At 49.5% G+C, this 22,159-nt stretch overlaps 1 protein-coding gene across 2 annotated transcripts; it reads right to left on the bottom strand.

Annotated features, from left to right (window-relative positions):
- Positions 1–2,818: 2,818 nt before the first annotated feature.
- On the bottom strand, positions 2,819–21,013 carry LOC142584418 (endothelin-converting enzyme 2-like). 2 transcript variants are annotated; one of them, XM_075694566.1, is made up of 7 exons: positions 20,940–21,013; positions 12,704–12,816; positions 12,183–12,404; positions 11,678–12,115; positions 8,389–8,757; positions 6,019–6,138; positions 2,819–5,693 (listed from the first exon to the last, which is right to left on the bottom strand). In XM_075694566.1, exons 3-7 carry the CDS (start codon positions 12,282–12,284, stop codon positions 3,609–3,611), a joined length of 3,114 nt encoding a protein of 1,037 aa, XP_075550681.1. In that variant the 5' UTR covers positions 12,285–12,404; positions 12,704–12,816; positions 20,940–21,013; the 3' UTR covers positions 2,819–3,608. The 2 variants fall into 2 exon arrangements, with proteins under 2 accessions (XP_075550681.1, XP_075550682.1); XM_075694567.1 differs by lacking the exon at positions 12,183–12,404.
- Between the last annotated feature and the right edge of the window lie 1,146 nt (positions 21,014–22,159).

The following is a 22,159-nucleotide window of genomic DNA, read 5'->3' as shown; positions in this document are numbered from 1 at the left end:
CATACATACATACATACATACGACAGCTGGTAATCGTACACACAAGTGGTTATATATATATATATATATATATATATATATATATATATATATATATATATATATATATATATATATATATATATATATATATATATATATATATATATATATATACCATTTGTGGTGTGTACGGTTGCCAGCATTTTTTTGTGCATGTTCACAGCAAAACCTACCACGCCGTTTGTAATACATGTTTGTTATTACAACTTACAATTGTTATTACAGTTTATTACAAAATGTATTACAGTTGTTAATGAAGTTTGTTATTACATGTGAATGAGCAAAGAGGGAAAAGAGCGGTACTCTCAGATAGAAAAAAAATCTGCAGAACCTATGTGACGATGACTGTCGACTGTAACGCTAAGGACTAACTGGCGTGCTAGTTGGGTATACATGTCTGTTGGATCACAGCGCACAATAAATCGGCAGGTACCGACAAAGTAAAGACACCACAAAGCGCTGTACGCCCACGTGCCGGGAAGTCGAGCGCTTCGTGATGTCTTTCCTCTGCCAGTCCCTGTCGATTTATTGTGCGCTGTGATCCAATAGACGGTAATGCGTTTGGAATTGAATTAATATAGCGACACAATACTGCGACCGTCGAAAGGACTTACGCATGACTTACGTGTGCTGGAGCGGGACTCCTCTTTCGCGCTTCCCTAAGAACACTCGGCGCCATCTAGAACTGCCGTCGCGAAGCCTGCGCGTGTCCTCCGAAATGCATGGAAGTGCACTGGTTCATGCTAACGCTTAGAAACGCGTCCTGTGGTAGCCGGGCTCCTCTATCGCCCTTCCATTCTTTTGACGCGCTGCGCCATCTAGTGGCACTCTCGGGAAGTCTACATGTGGCCTCCGAGACCAGAAGCGTGGCGCGCCGTTGGGTGCGAACGCCGAGAAGTATTCCCTCACTTGCCGCGCACCCAGAAGCACACACTCAGCGACCCAAGTTGCCGAGAGGTTTATTCAAGAACGGTGCATACCCAGTGCATTTGTGGTGCCGCTTGCTAAGGTGTCGGGTTGCTGTCCTTGAGAAACCCCGGTGAAGTTGGTTCGATATCGCTCGATTCGTTTTCCCCTTTCATTATTATTATTATTATTATTATAATTATTATTATTATTATTGTTGTTGTTCCTCTTCTTCTTCTTCTTCTTGAATGACTTACCTAATGTTACGTGCACTCATTGATTGCGCAAGAACGAGCTTCCTTTCCACTACGATATGCACGTGTTTTTTTTCCTGGCAATGATACTTTGCTGCAATGCAAAACGGCGCTGCAAAAAAGCTTATTCGCAACTACAGTGCGAGGAAACACGATCAGGTGTGATATGGCTGGTTGGCCTCTCATACGACTCGCGTATGACGCGAAAATTAAATAAAAGACGGAAATGTAGGAAGTGGTAGAATTCAGTGTGAATACAAGGTAGGCCTCGATGACCGAAAGAAAAAAAATAGCAGTGATGGAAGCGAAGGGTGCAGAGAATGAAAGCAAATTAAAGAAATGAATGAAAAAAAAATCTGTGATAATGCTCGGGACAAGATACCACCAAGGCGGCGTGTGAACAAAGAACACAGCACAACGAGACAGAGGAACCGAAATGACTGTGGAATCTTGTAGGCACTAGCTGCCCATCCGGCTCATGTGATAGGGACAACCAGGAGTGGAAATGTTTTGGTACTTCTCTCCCTTTATATTTTCAAGTTGAACATATATCAGCGCTCATCGCGAGGACAGTTCTCTTACGTCGATTACAATTTTGGCCGAAAGTTAGTCGTCGGGAACAATAATTTGGAAATGAATCCGGAAAAGGCGGTACCCTGCTCCATAGCACTCTACCTATAGTAAAAGGAAGAGAGTACGGGGATTGCGGAGAGATAAGTTATTTCACGTCATCTTAATTTATTCAAAAATAATTTACAAGTTTTTATCACCGCCCGATTTGTGGGCCGATTCCCCAGAGTGGCTTGCGCCATTTCACTAGGGAACAAGTCTCGGCGACTGCACGACCGCGATCTCGAGTAGTGGCAGCCTGAAATTTTCCAACAAGAACGGAAGCGACTTAGAACACAGCTTTTCAATAAACTGTGCCCTCCTAATTTGCTGCAGTGCAGGGAAGCCTGAAAATGGTACCCGCCATGCGTGCGGCAATTTAAGCTGTCCGTTTGTCTGCGGGTAATACTGTAACGCTTACGCGCTCGTCGTTACATGCCCCGTTCAGCCCCATGCACACTCTGTAGACTCAGAAAAAAAAGCAATAAAGCAAGAAAACTATCGCTCGTATATTTCTACTTGGAAGTGTTAATGTTAGAGAGTGCGCAAACGTGCGCCTTTGGATAGAAATCACTTATACCAAAGCGGCGATTGGCCTGCGATTGGTCGGCGCATTAGCTATTCGCACTGTCATATCGTTAGCGATACGCCGACGCATGGAAAAATACATCGTTGATTCAGCCTGTTCTTTGCAGTGAAATTAGCAGTCAGATAATCCGTATAGTAAGCAACGGTACACTGTAGTAAACTATGAAAGTTGTAATGAAATGCGCACAAAGCGGTACATCACAAATTAGCATTTACAAATCAAAGCAGAATAGCACCACAGAGGTGCTATTCTGCTTTGATTTGTAAATGCTCCATTTATATTGTACCTATATTTTGTTATTTTCCTTGGTGTCTAACCTTGTTTTACCTTATGATTGTATAGTAAGGCTCCCTATGTAATGCCCTCTGGGCCTTTATGGTATAGAAATAAATAAATAAATAAATAAATAAATAAATAAATAAATAAATAAATAAATAAATAAATAAATAAATAAGTAAATAAATAAATAAATAAATAAATAAATGTGGAAGACAGCGAGTCGCACGCTTGTCCTGTGGGCATATTCCAGTCTTAAAAAGCTCGGAGAAACATACAGCAATACATGTGCGTACGTAACATTTGTGATCCATTAACTTGGAATGCTTTGGGATGAGCGGCATTGGTCCATTGTGCACTTCCCGACACACACACCAGAAAGTAAGTAGCAGCACTGCGAAACATGACACTAAATACCTCAACAAGCTTAAGCAAAATGCATCGATTCACTGCGTAATTCTAACGAAAATCTCTCCCAGCGACGAAACTGTGTGTAACGAAACTCCACAGGCATAGGCAATATCGCTAGTTTCTTTTTTTCGAAATGGCAAATCACGTGAACACTTTGCCATCCTTAGTGCATCTAGCAATAATCGTAATTAACAACATAATGAAATGCCAGCGCAATTAGATGCGGTTCCTCAGGGACGCCTTACGATCGTGAGGCCCCTGAAAAGCACGGATAATTCATAGTGTCGAAGTTCTTTCTCAAATCGAGAAGCACGACATGGGGGTTGAAGTCTGCAAGACTTTTTCAGAGTATTTCCCGCTGCCGACCATCGAGGGCACAAGAAAAGTTTGAAACGCGTTTGTAAGATGACTAATGTTTGCTAGCAAACAAAGGCAAAGCGAGTAACGTCACATCGAGCATTCGCATATGTAAAGCCTGCATCTTTCCTTTACACTGGGACCCTGATTAGGCGGATGAAGTGTTACACAAAAAACGAACACTTGTTCTCCGGGTTCATCTTGCTTCCTTTTGGACAGCTGTAAACACGTGCGAAGGCGTCGAAATTCCGAACTGCCTTATTGCAGTCCGCTGCAATACTCGTGCTGTCGCACGTCATGTAGCAAAGCGTCATGAAAAAGACCTTGTCTTCCGGCAGCTGCTCGCCGAGTGCCAATGGCTCGGTTTTGTCCACAATGTGAGATTCCACGAGGGCGGAGTAGGCAATCTCGAGGGCTGGCACCTCGGGAAACGCACTTTCATTTCCGGCGCCATACCGACACGCAGCCCTTTGGTGGAACGCTTGTAGAGAAGCGTTGGACAGCATGGTGTCCGTCAGTGCTGTATTATTCGGGGCCCACCTGATACCTTCGTCATCGATTGCCCTTACCATCTGCATGGCCAACAGGAAGAGAAGACCACCGTACAGCATGCCCTTGGTACCGTTCCCGTAGTACGCGGGAGCTGCGGCAGCGCCTATCGCCAGCCGAACGGTGTTTGAGAAGTAGCCGTAGCCAGCGTAGTTCAGGAAGTTGTTGCGCGGCAGCAGCAGCGCCTTGTTGTACTCTGGAATTCTGTTCATTTCCTGCATGGCCGCCACTGATTTGAACCAGTAATGGGCTAAAGACGGCTCTTCCTCCGGAAAGCCGGCGTAAAGCCTTTTCAGCACGATGTCGTCGAGAAGCGTATCCGGTGGCAAGAAGTCCATCTTTATGGCGGCAAACTTGGTGATCATCCGAATCTTGTCCTTTTCGTCTATCCAGATGGAGTCTCGAATCTTCGCGAAAGCGGCAGAGACGAGACTCTGGAAGCCGGCGTTGATGACTCTTCGGTCGTGTACCGGCAACCGGGTGACGACGCCGAGGGCGAGCACGAGGACCTTGTACGAGGTCTCCACTTCGTGCGCACAGAACGCCGGCATGTACGCTGCTGCTTTCTCGTTGCTCCCATAATAGCCCACCAGGAAAGCGTAGTCCGTCACGGGCGCGTAGTACTGCATAATCAACCACACCAGGTGCCTGTTCAACATGAGCGCGTCGTACTTGACCAGGAGCTCGGCGACCACGCTCAGGAAGGCTACGTCGGTGGTGACGATCTCGTCGTCGACGGTCAGACTCGGGTGCAGTAACATGCCCGTCTGGAACGCGTCGACCCAGATGGCGCCAGACGCATTCGGGACGTGGGTGTCGATTTCGTCGAAAGTAAACTTCGCGGGCCTCTTTCGAGGAGACTCTGCCGCGGCGTGTAAGCTGTCGAGCACGTCACCTTCCATGTCACGAATCTCTCGGATGGCTTCCTCATTCGATGTAGGTCGTGTGCTGGGGTCAGGGTAGAAGAGCTCCAGGTACAGCTGCCAGTAACGATCGTACGCCTCTTCGACGCTTCGATGTTGATTGCGAAGCATGGGAACGTAGATGCCCGGAGTGACCAGCACCCGCTGCCTGCCAGTGGCGGAAGGTTCCAGAAGATGGACGGTTATCCAGTACGGCGACTGCCACTGGTAGCTTAGCACGACGAGCAAGACGAGTGGTGGTATTATCTCCTCGGGTGTCTGCGGCCAGCGAAACCTGAAGCGATCGAAGAAGTTGCGTATAAGCTCAACCTGCGAACCGTTGGAAGGGAAATAGCGCTTGCACATGCGGTACATGGCGAGCGGCTTCCTCCCGGCGGAAAACTTCAGCGCGCCCATGGTCAGGGTGTCCTCGAAACGGTTGAACCAAGTGAATCTGAGGTCGTCGATCACCGACCTGGATTGCTCACTGTGCTTTCTCGACATCTGCCACGCGGAACAGACGAAAGCCCTAAAGTCGTCGCATGGGTCGAGCGTTGTGTTCAGGCGATCGGTGAGCAGCGTCGCGTGGCTTTGACAGTCTTCGGCGCGGCACAGCCTGAGAGGTCTGAAGGAGCGCCGCACGGCCAGAAGGAGCAGGGTGCCAAGGAACAGGGCGCAGATGCCGAGGGTCATGGCGACCGTGGGCCATCCGGCCTTTCCTGTGATTAACGTTTTCGTCAACGTCGTTTTCGTGAATCCTGTTTTCGTCATGACAGTCTCCGGTGTCCTCGACTTTGCCTGCGGGAAATATAAATTACTAAATTGGCAATTGCGAATGCGAACTCAGCTTTACCAGCTTGAATAGTCGCGATTGGTCTGATGCGTCAGCACTGGATAGCCTTAACAAACGTTCGGGCGACTTGTCTTGCGCCTATACATTGGTAAACGTAGCAGTGGTAACATGTGCCGAGGACCCTCAACCCTCCTCTTGGAAATTCACTGCGCACACGGTGTCCCGATCGAGCATTTACAGTCGGGCAATGGTATTTCGGAAACACGGAGTTTGGTGGAGCACAGCGCGTTCAGCCTGTATTTTTCGGGGACAGAGCTGAGCCCCACTTACCATGTCCTTGAGTTTTTCGTACGAAGCGAGCAATTCCGCGGCGGCCATAGCATTCAGATTCGCAGATTTCGGTGACGCGCGTTTGGCATGAGTGATGGATTCGTCGTGGCTTCGTTTGCCCTGCGAGAAGGGGTTCACGAATGCGGCGAAATCTGCGGGCTGACCATGCTCACACCAAAACAAGTAGTTACACATTTGTGCACGTAACCATATTGAAAGCCGCGCGATAGCAACGCTGCTCGCGCCACAGGCTAGACTGGCGCAGTGAATGTCATTGATTTACTGCTAATGGTACGTTTACGCATGTTTACGCATCTTTTTCAGGGTCACTAAACAAAGCATCCAACATCTTGATTGAGCTGAGCTTCAAGCCTCGTCAGGTGCGTACATGGCACGAGTGGACAAGTGCAGGCATGGCCAACACCGTCCAGGAAAAGCACGGGTCGCAGCCAAGCGGTAGAGAATCCGCCTTTTTAACGCGATAACGTTAAGTGCCCCGTGTCGCAGTAAATCCGATGTCGGCGTCGGAGTCGTGCGCAGTTATCCGTGAGCGAAAAAATATTTCGTATATATTTAGGTGTATGTATATGCCACTCCTTGCTACATGATACGCGGTATATGCGGGTTATATTGCCGCGTCATTCTATTACTAAACTTGCTCATACCTTGTCTTACATTCTTGACGAAGTTATTCCTCGGAGTTTTGAGAATGACAGCCCGCAAACAAACGTCATGAAACTTAACACCGATAGTGCATGCCTTTCATGCTAAATCTCCTCAGACTTAAGTAGTGAAAGTGCGAAACAATAGCAGAAATCCTAAAATTATGTGTGTGTGTTCTGTTCTTCTGGGGGGGGGGGGGAGCGGCTGTCACTGCCTCCGGGATCGGTACACGCAAGAGGCCGCGTTTCTAGCAGAAAGCTCGCCTTCGTGCACAGCGTTAACCGCAAGCGTTTCCCGGTTAAACATTTTGGTTACGTACGCTGCAGTTGCCCGGAAGTGTGAGAAGCAGCCATGGATCATTGAATGCTGTCGTGAGTTTAAGCGTCCTCGAAGTTTTTCGTCGCGCAGCGGGAATAGAGGGCACCGTTGTAGATGTGTCGGTCAAAGGCGAGGTGATGTGGTTGAGCCTTAATCACCGCACGAAATCCTTAAAGATGCGTATAGGTACGAAGCACTGAAATGAATGCGCATGCGCATCTTTAGGAATGTCTTGTGCCCCGAGCGTGACCACTCCTGATCTCCAGACACTACTACGGTTGGGCTGCCGTCCCCGTGCTTCGAGTTTTGGAATAATTTGACCTAGCTGTGCCATCTGCTGGCCTCCTGATTAGCTCGTATAGTAGCGGAACCGCGCAGGAAATGATTGGTCCCGAATTCCATCCCCGGATCAGTACTGATTGTTCTTCAACTGCGAAGCTTGCTTCTTGAGAATGCCGAATGAGCTTTCTTTGTGGCCTCTCGCTACAGCCGGGCTGTAGAATGACAATTTCTAGCATTACACTTCGTCTGAAGCAGCTCTTCTACGGATTTTCCTCGCTTGCGAGTTGACACGTGTTAGCGTGTTTCTTCTGGTTCTGTGATTGTGGCGTTCTGCTGTTGAGTAAGAGGTCGCGGGTTCGAAATCCAGACACCTCCACTACGGCGTTGTCTCTCATAACCCACTGTCCAGTTTTGGGACGTTAAACCTCACTGCTTCATTTTTCATGCATTTTGTTTTTTTGCACCGCACCATTGTACAGTTTTGATATCTGACCCACGATCGCGCAACGATCGGTTCTAAGGACCAGAAGATGGTAGATCAGCTAGAACCTGGCGCCATACGTGTATGCCAGCGTGGACCGCGTGATCATACGCTGTTTTTTTTTCCCGCTCCTAGCGGTACGTTTGTTATGCCAGGACGGTTGCGGCGTTGCAGCGTTCGATGTTTCTCAAGCCTCAAACGTCGCAAGCGTCGTGCCAGCATGGCCATTTCAAATAAGCTTATTAAAGCGAAGCTATCCTTCTCTCTTCCACCGGGTTTCGCGCGCCGTTGGTGTGTTGCCCTTAGCTGAGACTTTGTGCATACAGCTAGAAATGTTGACCGACAGAGTGCTACCGAAAAAAAAAAAGGGGTTTTACGTGCCAAAACCACTTTCTGATCATGAGGCACGCCGTAGTGGAGGACTCGGGAAATTTCGACCACCTGGGGTTCTTTAACGTGCCGCTAAATCTAAGCACACGGGCGTTTTCGCATTTCGCCCCCGCAGAGTGCTACCAGTGAGCGCACCGCGGTTATGCCTAATAAAACGATAATTATGTAGCGACGTAAAAAAAAACACACAAGTGAATAACGACGTAAAAAAAAAACACAAGTGAATGACGCCATACCCCCTCTGGCGGGGACCTAGTAGGGGAAGGAACCTTCGACGGCGGCCCCGCCGGTCCCGCAGACGTGGCGTCAGGAGACATTCCCAGAAGGTATTGCACGCTTGGTCCCTGCTGCGGTTCTTTTTCACCGGCCGGGACGCGCAAGGGCGATGACCTGAGGGACGGCGCTCCCACTTCGGAAGGTCGGTCGCCGGGTACGTTGCGCGCTCCAGCGTCGTGTCCGTTGCGGACGTCGGCGGGGCTCCCGGCGGATGTCGGCGACGCCCCGGGCGCGCTCTTGGTGCCTACGCGTGGCTTCAGTGAGCGTTGACGCCGACTTCGATGTTTCTCTAAGGCCAGGGGCTTTGCGCTTGGCTGCGGCACTGCAACCTGTAAGCGCGTTGTGTGCAGGTGGTGAGCTCTTTCTGCGCCGAATACTTGCCAGGCGTCTCGTATAGGCTCCTGTTGCTGTAAGCGTGCATACACCAACTGGAGGTAGCTAAGACGTACGTTTCTTTGGGCTGTAGTTGGTGTGCGCAGCGAGGACGCTATAACGCAAAGCTTTTGCAATCTGTTTCTATGTCGTTTCCTTCATTAGCCCTCCGCGACTGATCAAAAGATTTTCGGGACTTTTTCTGCCTGTCACGAGGCGTCACAAAACCGCGAGAACCGACCCCGTCAATCTGACATGTACGTACTAAAGATGCATTATGATGCCGAATAATGCTTTATTTCTTTTAATAGCCGGAGGCTGCCCCGTTCCAAATGGAATAGAAGACAGCTGCCCACCGATCGCTCTGGCGCTGGCTTTTCGGCTGCCTGCTAGAATTAATTTCTTTGCGTATAAAAATCTTGCGTGGCAGTATAACGCTATCGAGCCCTTTTGGCACGTGTAAGACATCGCTCTGCCAACTACTCTTCGCAACCATTCTTTCCAGCGCATTCTTAACACCCCGTTACATGCTGCCGTGATTTCCAGCCACTGCAAGTTATGCGAGGAGAAGCCGACCAATCGGAGACGCTGGTACCACTCTCCTCTACCCGGTTATCTATACTTTCACTGTGGTAGCCAAATTGAAACCCTCTACACCTCTGCGAACTCCTCGCCTTTCGTCGGCCAATGATATAAAGAAAACTTGTCATGGTAGGATATATGCTATTCGCTTTGAAAGCAAACAAAAGTTTGATTGGACTGTTCGAGCAACGTTACGTGTCAACGCCCGTGATTGCGTCAAGGGGTTACGTAAGCTTCACGTCAGGAGATTGGAATACAATCAGAATGGTTTACGTTATAGCGGCCCATGTACACGTACAGCATGATCACACACGCAGATAGAATACCAGCCTTTCTCGTTGCTTGCTTTTTTCTACGTAAGCTCGCGCAGTACTACATACTTGCAATATGGAACAAGCCACCAGACCGCAGAGGTTGCTTCCTATCGAGTCCTTGGTTTCGCTTTCGCGAAGCTGATGCTTTAGCCGGCTTTCTTGGGAGCCACGGCCCTGAGTACATAACAGGTGCCCTCGCGGTAGAGTGAAGCAACGTTAAGCAGTCTATGCTTAATAGAATGAACGCCGATATGGCAAATTATCGTTACAGCTATGCGTATGAATCTTTTCTATCTTCTTTTTTTCTTGACCACGCGTTATAACTATAACGAAATTGAAAATTCATGACAGGACGAGGTATCACACAGCGAAAACATTTTTTTTTTTCGCATGCTCGATACATGTTTAAGAAAGCAGCGAGATGTGTAAACTTTTGCAAAGGTAAGGCTTGATTGCATTCCTCCTTCCATTTGATCCTTTCTGTGCTCTAAAATGTGTGTTCTGAATCATTTTGACGTCTATTTTGCACCAGTCAGAGCCAATCTTGAGCAAAATCTTGGTTGGCCATTTGTAGTGTAACGCAAACTCTTTACAACACCAGATTGGGATATATATATATATATATATATATATATATATATATATATATATATATATATATATATATATATATATATATATATATATATATATATATATATATATATATAAAGAGAGAGAGAGAGAGAGCGGTGAAACAATCGTGAATGCAGTTTCGTAGTCGTTTTCTTGTCGTAAATTCTAAAATTTTCTTTTGCATTCGGCTTTGTTATACCGGGTGTAGCGAAATCGCTCTTAAGTCATTGCTGCGATGCTGTAGGCGGAAATTCAAAGAGCTGAGCGTCGCAAGCTGTCCAGTGAAAATAACTGTTTTGTGTGGGGGGAGGGGGGCAATTTCGAAGGCCAAATGCAAATGTCTGACCCATAAGAAATATAAAGTTCTGGGACAATGTTGTGTATAGTTCTAATTTCATCTTGTGTTGCATATTCACATAATGGAAGGCGTACATTTCTTTAAAGCGCGAAATAGAGTAAGCCTTTCTCACCGCGCTCTGAATGACCTCTCAATAATAAGCGTTATATGTGCGATAAGCAGACTCGCAAAAACGTGTCACTGGACTCCCTTCTTTCTTTTTATTGTTTTATTTTTATTGTGTTTATTTTTTTGTGCTCGAATTAAAAATTGCCTTCAAAAAGCGCCGCACGTATAGTTACTCTTAAGGAAGCTTGCACACTTAGGAGCTTATCTTGACCCACAACAATAATCATCTGCGCTTTCCTTTCATTTCTTGAAAACTCTGCGCTCGCTACTTTCCTGTCGATAATGTTATGTCACGCCGATAACGCACATGCCGTTCGTGACCTGGAAGTACCGGGTTCGCAGCGTTAAAGAAAGGAAATGCGGCCAAGATATATGACAATTATTGTTGCGGAACAAGGGTGCACCCCAAAGGCAGCAAATTTTTTAAAGAGTGTAGTAGCATCAATTAAAGAGCCCCTAACCCACTCTGAGTTCGTAGGTGAGCAGGTGGCTTCACTCTCGCCTTCGCTACCCTGTCTTCATCGTCGCGTACTTCGTTGGAAGACACTTGATATCACGTCAGTACTAAACGTCACGTTAGCGCTATTGTTTGAAAACGCGACACATGAGATTAAATCACTTGATTGCGCACGACAGGTAAGCGAGACAACGAAAAAGTGGGGGTCTGAGTTCATGGCAAGTACATGCTAGCGGATAGATCGGAACTGATGTCTCTCGTGAACTGTACAACCGACAGCTTTGACCCTGGTAGCGTCACGTGACTGACGCCGCTTGCGCTAGGACGCTCGAAGACCGGCAGTGCAGAGGAGCACGCGAATGTGTGTTTCTTTTTTTTTAATTAACAGAAGTGCATTAGGGGCCCTTTATGCGAATCGAACGCAATCGCAGTAGAAGTGGCACCTGGGACTTCAAGCCTTTCGTCGCCGCTTCGACTGCCGTCGTTTGGTTCGCTTGCTGCACCGCCGGGGACGGAATCTTCGGTGCAATTAATTCCCTGTGCTCTTTCTCCTTCCCTCGATGCTCTTGAGGCTCCCGTTGCGCAGCTGTCCCGCCGATAGGTGTCAGCGATGTCGCTGGCTTATCTACGTCACTGACAACGCGCCTTTCAGGGGCACCCGTCGGATCCGCGGGATGGTCTTCCACCACGGTGGTGATGGCGGCTGCGGGAGGGGTGCCGATGGCAGGGGTCCTCAGGTCGTCGCCCTCGGTTACAAGCTTTGGAGAGCCCTGCTCGCTTTGCGATTCTGCAGGCCGGCGCTTGTCCGGTTTGTCTACGTTCCGTTGGTAAGCGTGTCTGCCGCCACGTCCGTGCTTGGCACTGCCTTTTCTCATGGTTGCCTGAAAAAAAGAACAATATATATATACATATATATATATATTCCTTATGCTCGGTTCCATTCCTTACCATCAGAATCGTTTCATCCTCTAGGCAAGACACCGGCTCAGCTCCTCGCCTTTCACCAGCACATTTCGCCGGACCGCAGAAATAGCGGGACAGGGATATCATATTCCTTTCTTTCCGATTCCATTCTTCTCGAGCGATTCTATTCCTGTTCTTCTGCTTCGCGAGATTCGCCAGTGGTCCGAGCGGTGCTCCGTCTATGCGTTATCACGAGTATCGGCCGCCCTTGAGCGCCGGACGATCATGAAAATAGAATCGAGCGAAAAGAATGGCTACACTCTAACAGCATTGGATTCTGTTTGATGCCAAATCACACTTTATTCAGCATTTATATGCAATCCGCCCCCCCCCCTTTCCTCTTTTTGTTTATGGATGATATTTCACGAAACTGCGGCCCGATTAACAAAGTTTTTAGTTCGTAAATGCTCTGTGCCATTGGCCGGCATCGTACGCTAATAATATGTCCAGCATAGGTATTGGCTGGAATTTCCTCTTAAGAACAATGTTATTAGGTAAAAACTCACCAAATCTATTGACGTTCTTGGTAAATTACCGGACACTGCCCAACGGCCTCCGGCTACTGCAGACGGTAGAAAACGCAGACTGCTTCACACCACTCCCGCGAGAGCACTGGAGGCTGCACACATGGAGAAGAAAAGTACGACGGGGCGTCACGAGACAATTATGAAGCCAATAGTCATAAAACAAAAAACCAGGAGTCACTGAAAAGAAAACACCCAAGCACGTATATATATATATATATATATATATATATATATATCACCGGGCGCTGCGGTGTTAGATTTGTCTGCTGTCTCTGTGCGGATTCTGTCTGTCTGATTCTGTCTTTGTCTGTCTCTGTGCGGATTCCCGAGAGGTTCTTACGCTAAAAATTTCGTAGAAGAAATATTCTAGTCAATGCCGAACGGCACTTACCGAACGAAAAGTCTTGTGAATTCGGCTTCGGACGAGCCGCACGGGAAGCTGTGCCACGCGCGGCTAATCGTGCGGACGCTACGGGGGGGCAGCGTTGCCGTCGCAACGGCTAACAACACTACCGAGTTATCAACTAAGCGAGGCATCAAATCGGGCGAGCAAGAAAGCGAGCGGCGCGAGTCGGTCAAAGCGATCTGCACCTCTGGTGCGTCCAGGGTGTTACGTTTCGCCTACGACGCGCGGTTTAGCCGGCGCGACTGCAACAATGCGGCAGACATTTTGGCCCGTTCGGCGTCGCCGCTACGCTCCCCACCAGGCGTTTCCAGGCGTTTCCAGGCGTTTCCAGGCGTTTCCAGGCATTTCCAGGCATGTTCCGATGCCACGTGTCTTCATGTGCGTGTGTGAGTGTATGTGCCATTGTGCCCGACCAGAGGCGCTACGAGAGCAGAGGTTACCTTCTCCTCCCAGTCATTGTGCCCGACCAGAGGCGCTACGAGAGCAGAAGTTACCTTCTCCTCCCAGTCTTTGTGCCCGACCAGCGGCGCTACGACAGTATGCGTCACCTTAACCCATTGTACAATCACGTGCTCGTCTATTGAGGGGTTCCTTCTTGCCCTCAACTGCGAGAGTATAAAAACAGCTGCCCCCGGACGCCAAAAGGAAGGGCTCCGATTTCTTCTGTTGAGTAAAGTGCTCTCCCGTCTCTACTTCGGTCAACCTGACCGCCAACTCTTTGCGATGTTAAAATAAACAAGTTGTTTTGTTGTTACCAGTCGACTCATGCTTTGCCGGGACCTTCGGATGCTTCCAGTTGTACCCCAGGCCGCCAGGCCAACGCTATTCTTGGGGCTTGCGACCCAGGTACAACCACGGGCGTCAGCGCCGAGTTCCCAACAAATCGTACCAGCGGGTACGACCACAACAACTCGTACCAGCGGTGCGATCCAAACAACTGTCTGCCAGCGGTGAGATCGCGACAACGGAGGCCAGCAGCGAAGATATGCAGTTGACTGTATGCTGAGCAGCTCAACAACGATCCGGGAGCAGTGCAACGAGCCCTGTGTGATGACTGGTTGCCTGCAGCGGAACGACTGCGCTGAATTCCTGCCTGCGAGGTTTGGTGAGTGCGGGACTTTCTTCTTCTGAGCTTTGCCAGGCTTTTGTTAGTGTTAGAAACAGAGCTGGTAATTGTGGTTGTCGTTGCTGCCGGGTTAGATTGCGGCAAGACCATATTAGGCAGTAGAGAAAGCAGCATTCAGAGCAGCCATGGATTTGAAGTCGTTGCGCAAACCGAAATTGTTGGAGCTTGCAAGAGAGTTGGGTCTGGATGTCTCGGACAAACTCAGAAAACCAGAACTGCTAAAGGCTATTCTTGAGTTAGAAGCTGAGGATGACGAGCTGTCGGAATGCCTTGAGACCATTGAGGAAAGGGAGACTGCAAAAAGACGGGAGCGCGAACTTAAAGAACAGAAAGAAAAAGAAGAGCGCGAACTTAAAGAACAAAAAGAAAAACAAGAGCGTGACCGTCAACACGCTTTGGAAATGAAGCGTCTTGAGGTAGAGATGGAACGCGCTCGTAATGGAAGTCAGGCACACGGTGCAGGAGAACGCGTATTGTTCAAAATGACTGACCTGATGCGGCCGTTTAAGCTTGGAGAGGACATTGGTTTGTTCCTGGTTAACTTTGAGCGAACGTGCGAGAAGCAGGGGTTCTCTCGGGAAACGTGGCCACAGCGCTTGCTCACTTTGTTACCCGGCGAGGCGGCCGACGTAGTCGCTCGCTTGGATAGAGAGGAGGCAGAGGATTTCGACAAAGTGAAATCGAGTCTGCTAAAGAAGTACAGGCTGTCAGCAGAGGCGTTCCGTCGGAAGTTTCGGGAAAATGAGAAAGGCAAAAGTGAGTCATATACAGAGTTTGCGTATAGGCTTATGTCAAACATGCAGGAGTGGCTCAAAGAAGAGAAAGCGTTTGGTGACCACGATAAAGTTCTGCAGTGCTTCGGGCTAGAACAGTTTTATAGTCGGTTACCGGAGAACGTGCGATACTGGGTCTTGGATAGGCCAGACGTTTGTACGGTGGCTAAAGCCGCTGGGCTAGCCGAGGAGTTTGTGACGCGTCGGGCTCGCGGAGCTAAGGACGGTCAAAAGGGTGAATTTGGCTCGAAGTTTGAGAGGCCGAAGTTCACACCCATGAGATTAAAGGGGGACACGCGTAGTGAGGATGCGACTGAAAGCAGTCCGACCAAACGTAAAGAGACGGCGGCAGCCAAACGCAGAAAGCGGTTCGAGATGAGGCAAGCGCGCGTTTGTTATACGTGCCAGAAGCCGGGTCACTTTTCGGCGCAGTGTCCGGAAACAACACCAAAAGTTGTGTTTTTTTCAATAGGCAGCACTGACGAGAACATGAAGCTTCTCGAGCCTTACATGCGAGACCTCCTCGTGAACGGGAAAGAGTGCCGAGTGCTTCGCGATTCCGCAGCTACGATGGATGTAGTTCACCCGTCTTACGTAGAACCCCATATGTTCACGGGCGAGTGCGCATGGATCAAGCAAGCCGTGGAAGCTCATAGCGTGTGTCTGCCGGTAGCAAAAGTGCTTATAGAAGGACCTTTCGGAGCGCTTGAGACGGAGGCGGCAGTGTCATCTATGCTGCCCCCCCAGTACCCGTACCTATTTTCAAACAGGTCCGATCACCTCCTGCGCGAGAAGGGGCTTTTGTTTGGTGAAGCTAGTGTTCAGGCCTTAACCAGATCGAAGGTTCGGGAGCTCGCTGCAAAGGCGGTAGTTGCGGGGCCGACGTTATCAAACAACGAAAAAGGGTCAGAGGCGCAGCAAGCTGATATTCAGAGCACGCCCGAACTGAATAAAATTGAGTCTGTAGCGTTGAAGGCGCCAGATACTGGAGAGGAAATGCCCGATAAGGGAAAGTTAGAAGAGCTATCTACAGATTTGCTCATCGCGCCTACGTCAGACGGACTTGATAGGTTGCTAAAAGTCAGCCGGTCGGCTTTGATAGCCGAGCAAAGGAAGGATGGTAGCCTAGAAAACATACGCTGCAATGTCAAGGAAGGTATCGCCAGGAAAAATGCGCGTTTTGTGGAAAGAGGTGGAGTCCTGTACCGGAAGTATCTAGACCGCAGAGGAGTGGAGTTCGATCAGCTGATCGTGCCTCAATGCTATCGTCAGGATCTGTTGCGCTTGACACATGGGGGTTCGTGGTCCGGACACCTAGGAGTTAAGAAAACTAAGGACCGTCTCTTGCAAGAGTACTATTGGCCAGGGTGTTTTCGGGACGCAGACCACTTCGTGAGGTCATGTGACACCTGTCAGCGGGTGGGCAAACCAGGGGACAAATCGAGGGCGCCGTTGAAATTGGTACCTATCATTACGGAGCCTTTTAGACGGCTCGTTATTGATACAGTGGGACCTCTGCCGGTAACAGCCACGGGGTACAGACACATTTTGACTGTGATCTGCCCAGCGACAAAGTTCCCTGAAGCAGTGCCGCTTAAAGAACTCAGCTCAGTGGAGATAGTCAATGCACTACTGTCCATATTTGCGCGAGTTGGTTTTCCTGCAGAAATCCAATCAGATCAGGGCACAGTGTTTACTAGCGCTTTGACGACAACTTTTCTCGAAAGGTGTGGGGTAAAGCTGCTACACAGCTCAGTGTACCACCCACAGTCGAATTCCGTTGAGAAGCTCCACTCCGTCATGAAGCGCGTGTTGAGAGCCTTGTGTTTTGAACATCAAACTGACTGGGAGCTGTGTCTGCCTGGGGTGATGTTTGCATTAAGAACCGCGCCGCATGCAGCTACGGGGTTTTCGCCAGCTGAGCTGGTGTACGGTCGCTCGCTTCGGTCTCCGCTTCGCATGCTTCGAGAATCATGGGAAGGCAGGGGCGACGACCCAGTCGTGGTGGAGTACGTGCTTAAGCTCCTCGAACGCTTAAGAAGGGCACAGGAGTTGTCAGGTGAAGCAATGACAAAGGCCCAGCAGAGGGCCAAGGTTTATTGTGATCGGACCGCCAGGGCCCGGCGTTTTGAGGTGGGCGATGAGGTCATGATATTGCGCACATCGCTAAACAACAAACTAGACGTGCAGTGGGAGGGCCCAGCACGAATTGTTCAGAAACTGTCGGACGTTAACTACGTGGTAAGTCTGCCAGGAAAGCGGAAAGCACAGCAAGTTTACCACTGTAATCTGCTCAAACCTTATAGACAAAGGGAAGCAGTGGTGTGCATGATGGTAAACGTTCCTGAAGAGCTTCCGGTCGAGCTTCCGGGACTAGGCTCAGTGACGAACAGGGAAGACACCGGTCAAGTCATTAGTGACCTTATCAGTAAAGCACCGCTGTCGCCTGAGCAGAAAACCGAACTACACCAGCTCTTACAAGAGTTTCAAGGTCTGTTCTCTGAGAGGCCTGGTAGGACTTCTGTACTTACTCATGATATAGAACTTACCTCCCCAGAGCCAGTACGATCCAAGGCGTATCGGGTGTCACCCCGCCAGAGCGATATTATGGAGGCTGAGGTAAAGAAAATGCTACAGCTCGGTGTTATTGAGGCAGGTGAGAGTGATTATACCTCCCCTTTGATTTTAGTTGAGGTACCGGGCAAGGAACCTCGTCCTTGCGTCGACTACCGCAGGCTTAATTCCATCACTAAGGATCAAATTTATCCGATCCCTAACATCGAGGAGCGCCTTGAGAAAGTTAGTAGCGCTCAGTTTATTTCCACCCTAGATCTTGTCAGGGGTTATTGGCAGGTTCCACTTACAGAAGAGGCTAGTAGGTATGCGGCGTTCATTTCACCAATGGGAACATTCCGTCCTAAAGTATTGAGTTTTGGTTTGAAGAACGCGCCATACTGTTTTTCAAGCCTCATGGATAAAGTGTTGCGGGGACAGCAAGAATTCGCTTTACCGTATCTAGACGACGTAGCGATATTCTCCGCATCCTGGTCTGAGCATATGGCACACTTGCGGGCAGTGCTAACCCGCCTGCGCGAAGCGGGCTTGACCGTAAAGGCTCCTAAGTGCCAGTTAGCACAGGCCGAGGTTGTCTACCTCGGTCACGTGATTGGTCAGGGTCGTCGCCGCCCCTCTGAAATAAAAGTGGCCGCTGTGCGAGACTTTCCGCAACCGCGCACGAAGACCGATATTCGGTCGTTCTTAGGTGTCGCCGGCTACTATCAGAGGTACATCCCCAGGTACTCTGATATCGCGGCTCCCCTGACGGATGCTCTAAGAAAAACAGAGCCTCAAACAGGCGTCTGGGACGAGACAAAGGAAAGAGCTTTTAGCGCCCTAAAGAGTGCCCTAACAAGCCAGCCTGTGCTACGATCGCCAGACTATACAAAAGGGTTCGTTGTTCAGTGCGATGCTAGTGAGCGAGGCACGGGCGTTGTACTGTGCCAACGGGAAAATGGAGAAGTAGAACACCCCGTCCTGTATGCTAGTCATAAGCTGACCAGTCGTGAGCAGGCGTATAGCGCCACCGAGAAGGAGTGTGCGTGTCTCGTGTGGGCCGTTCAGAAATTGTCATGCTATCTAGCCGGCTCGAGGTTTATCATTGAGACGGATCACTGCCCTCTCCAATGGCTGCAGACCATCTCTCCCAAAAATGGCCGCCTCCTGCGCTGGAGCCTCGCTTTGCAACAATATTCCTTTGAGGTGCGTTACAAAAAGGGGAGTCTCAACGGTAACGCCGATGGCTTAAGTCGAAGCCCCTAACGTAGGAATCAGCCTCAAAATTGTTTGTTACTGATGTTTTTCTTCCTGAGGCAGGATTTTTTACCATATTGCTTTTGTTTAGTGTTTCAAAGTGATGATATGCTTTCTAGTGCAATTTTCCAATTTGTGGACGCGTTCTGAGTGATGCTAGACTACTGTAAGGAACTAGGCAGTGGTAGAAAAGGGGAAAGAGCCTGGCAGGGCTTAGTGAGGGTTGTGCCGTGCTTGCTGACTGAGCGGTTGAGTTTCAGCGTATTTCTAACGCTTGCCGGGAACGAGAACAAAAATGTGAACTCTCCCGAAGTCACTTTGCAGTGTCCCGTACGAACCTGAACGAGAGAACGAGGCCTTCTCTGTGCGCTGCGCTCAAGAAACGTCGAGGGACGCCCGACTTCGGTTATGAGCATCATCGAGCGACATCCCTCCGGACAGCGGATGCAGTCCCCTGTCCATCGGGATCTCCTTCCCCCGGCGGGGCGGTCTGTTACGTTTCGCCTACGACGCGCGGTTTAGCCGGCGCGACTGCAACAATGCGGCAGACATTTTGGCCCGTTCGGCGTCGCCGCTACGCTCCCCGCCAGGCGTTTCCAGGCGTTTCCAGGCGTTTCCAGGCATTTCCAGGCATGTTCCGATGCCACGTGTCTTCATGTGCGTGTGTGAGTGTATGTGCCATTGTGCCCGACCAGAGGCGCTACGAGAGCAGAGGTTACCTTCTCCTCCCAGTCATTGTGCCCGACCAGAGGCGCTACGAGAGCAGAAGTTACCTTCTCCTCCCAGTCTTTGTGCCCGACCAGCGGCGCTACGACAGTATGCGTCACCTTAACCCATTGTACAATCACGTGCTCGTCTATTGAGGGGTTCCTTCTTGCCCTCAACTGCGAGAGTATAAAAACAGCTGCCCCCGGACGCCAAAAGGAAGGGCTCCGATTTCTTCTGTTGAGTAAAGTGCTCTCCCGTCTCTACTTCGGTCAACCTGACCGCCAACTCTTTGCGATGTTAAAATAAACAAGTTGTTTTGTTGTTACCAGTCGACTCATGCTTTGCCGGGACCTTCGGATGCTTCCAGTTGTACCCCAGGCCGCCAGGCCAACGCTATTCTTGGGGCTTGCGACCCAGGTACAACCACGGGCGTCAGCGCCGAGTTCCCAACAAATCGTACCAGCGGGTACGACCACAACAACTCGTACCAGCGGTGCGATCCAAATAAGGGGTGGCACAGAAACCTATGCCACGAACAGTGCCGTGCGTACTCCAACCAAAGCAGTGCGTACTCCAACCGAACCGCGTGCGGCGGGTTGTCCCCGGGATTCGACGCGCGATGTGCGGATTCTGCCGCGATTCCACAAGTGCAGTTGAAGTGGTAACTTAGCGCGACAAAAACCACAGAACCAAGAAAGGTGGACGAACAGAATTATGGAAAACCGACTAGCCCAACAATCAACTCTTCTAGACCGCAAGTGTAAGCAGGGACAAAGCGACGCCGTCAAAGTACTATAGCTTGTCCCGCCTGATCGACGCCGTGCTCCACCACATATGTAGTTTTCTCTTTCCTCCGTGGCGGAACATCAGCCCATTGTCCGCCCTTTGCCGCGACTGCGGCGCGATCGAGACACTCGAGCACCTGCTATGTGAGTGCCCCAACTTTTCGCTCGCGCGCGCGTCCCTTGCCCGTGTTTACCGTGAGCACGGCCTGCCGTGCGACACCGTGACTGAACTCCTGCACCCCTCGGGCTGCCCTTCACGCCACAGGACACTTCTGCGTGCGCTCCTGACATTCGCCGAGGCTGTCGGCCTCGCCGACCGCCTTTAGCTCCATGACATTTCCGCGGCGTGCTGCTGTTTCTGGTGCTCCTTCTCTCCCCCTACTTTCATTCCCTACCCCCTGTGCAGCGCGGTTGAGGTGTCCTCTGCTGAGAGACAGTTACTGCGCTGCACTTTACCCCAACCTTTCCTTCCCATACTCAAGAATCTCCTTCTCTCTCTCTCTCTCCGCTCGATCTCCGTCGCGGCGTCGGCGCCCGTGTCGGGAGTGAGTAATGGGAGAGGCCGCCTGGCGAATAAGGCGAAATAGCTATGGCCGTAAATCCATACCTTTCGCAGGTTCCGCTGCAGAGACGTGGAAGACGAGCGTCGCCTCAGTTCCGTGCTGTTCTTCTCAATGCTCGTGGCACACGTGCCACGTGCTTTCGTGATGATGACGATGATGATGACGACGATGATTCGTGATGAAGATGACGTGCATATTGTGATGATGACGCGCCCTTTCTTTTTTAAACATTTGAACGTATCCACAATGGAGTATGGGCAAAGATTCGTTGCGCTTGTAGGTAACGCGCAGATTAATGATAATAACGACAGGAATTATTTGAAGATGAGATGTAGAAGATGGGAGGACTTCGAACAAACGAAGAGCCCGTAATTGATGTTAGCGATGACGGATCAAAGGACAGCTCTTCCGTTTGATTACTGCAATCTCTAGTCGGTAGTCCTTGAAGGTAGGTGCAAATGTGAGTGCCTCGTGTGTTGGTGGCACATAGCCGTTCTGGGTGATCGGCCAAGGACCATTTAGTTCAAAATAAATTTAAAAATTCAAACGAATTTTAATTTCGAAATAGATAGGTTGGGATCAAAACAGATCGCAGAAGCCTTCGATATTGAGCTTGTTGGTACATTGAAACTTTTGAAGGGGCGCTAAACAACGGGACAAAAAAAACGATAACACAAGGGCGTCCTTATGTTGTCTTTGTCCCGTCATTCAAAGCTGCTCAAGAGCTTTCAAAAGAAAGACATTGGAGAGTATGAATTTAAGAAATTCGGGGAATGAATGAGAAAATGTAAAAAATAAAGCAAATTGAAGTGCAGTTCGTAGAAAGGAAAGAAACCAATAAAGCTTAATATTGTAGTTTAATTCGCATTTACCCTACAAGAAATTCTAGATGGCAGCTCAAACCGACCTTTCGCTGTGTCCAAGAGTTGACGCACCCAAGGACCGCAAATTATAGTAACAATAATTTATAACGCAAAACGACGAAGGCATTTCAAGTATGCCGAGCTACGTGACTATTCTGTATACTCAATAATTTCACCATGTTGACATTTTGAGCAAATCAGAGGGGGCGTAGCCGCCCTGGTGGTCAATCAGAACTGAGAATACAGTGTCCACAATAACAGCCCTAGAGTGCTTTTTCAATGATGATGCTTTTATTACGGTACTGGTGGGGTTATGATGATGACAACCACGATGATGATACAGCTACTCCTGATGATAATGATACTGAACTATGGAACGTACGCACATCTGGAGACTGAGC

This window comes from Dermacentor variabilis, chromosome 6 (assembly GCF_050947875.1).
Source record: "Dermacentor variabilis isolate Ectoservices chromosome 6, ASM5094787v1, whole genome shotgun sequence".
Classification (NCBI taxonomy): Eukaryota; Metazoa; Arthropoda; class Arachnida; order Ixodida; family Ixodidae; genus Dermacentor; species Dermacentor variabilis.
Note: the sequence above shows the minus strand (reverse complement) of the source record. Positions and strands in the feature narration are given on the sequence as shown.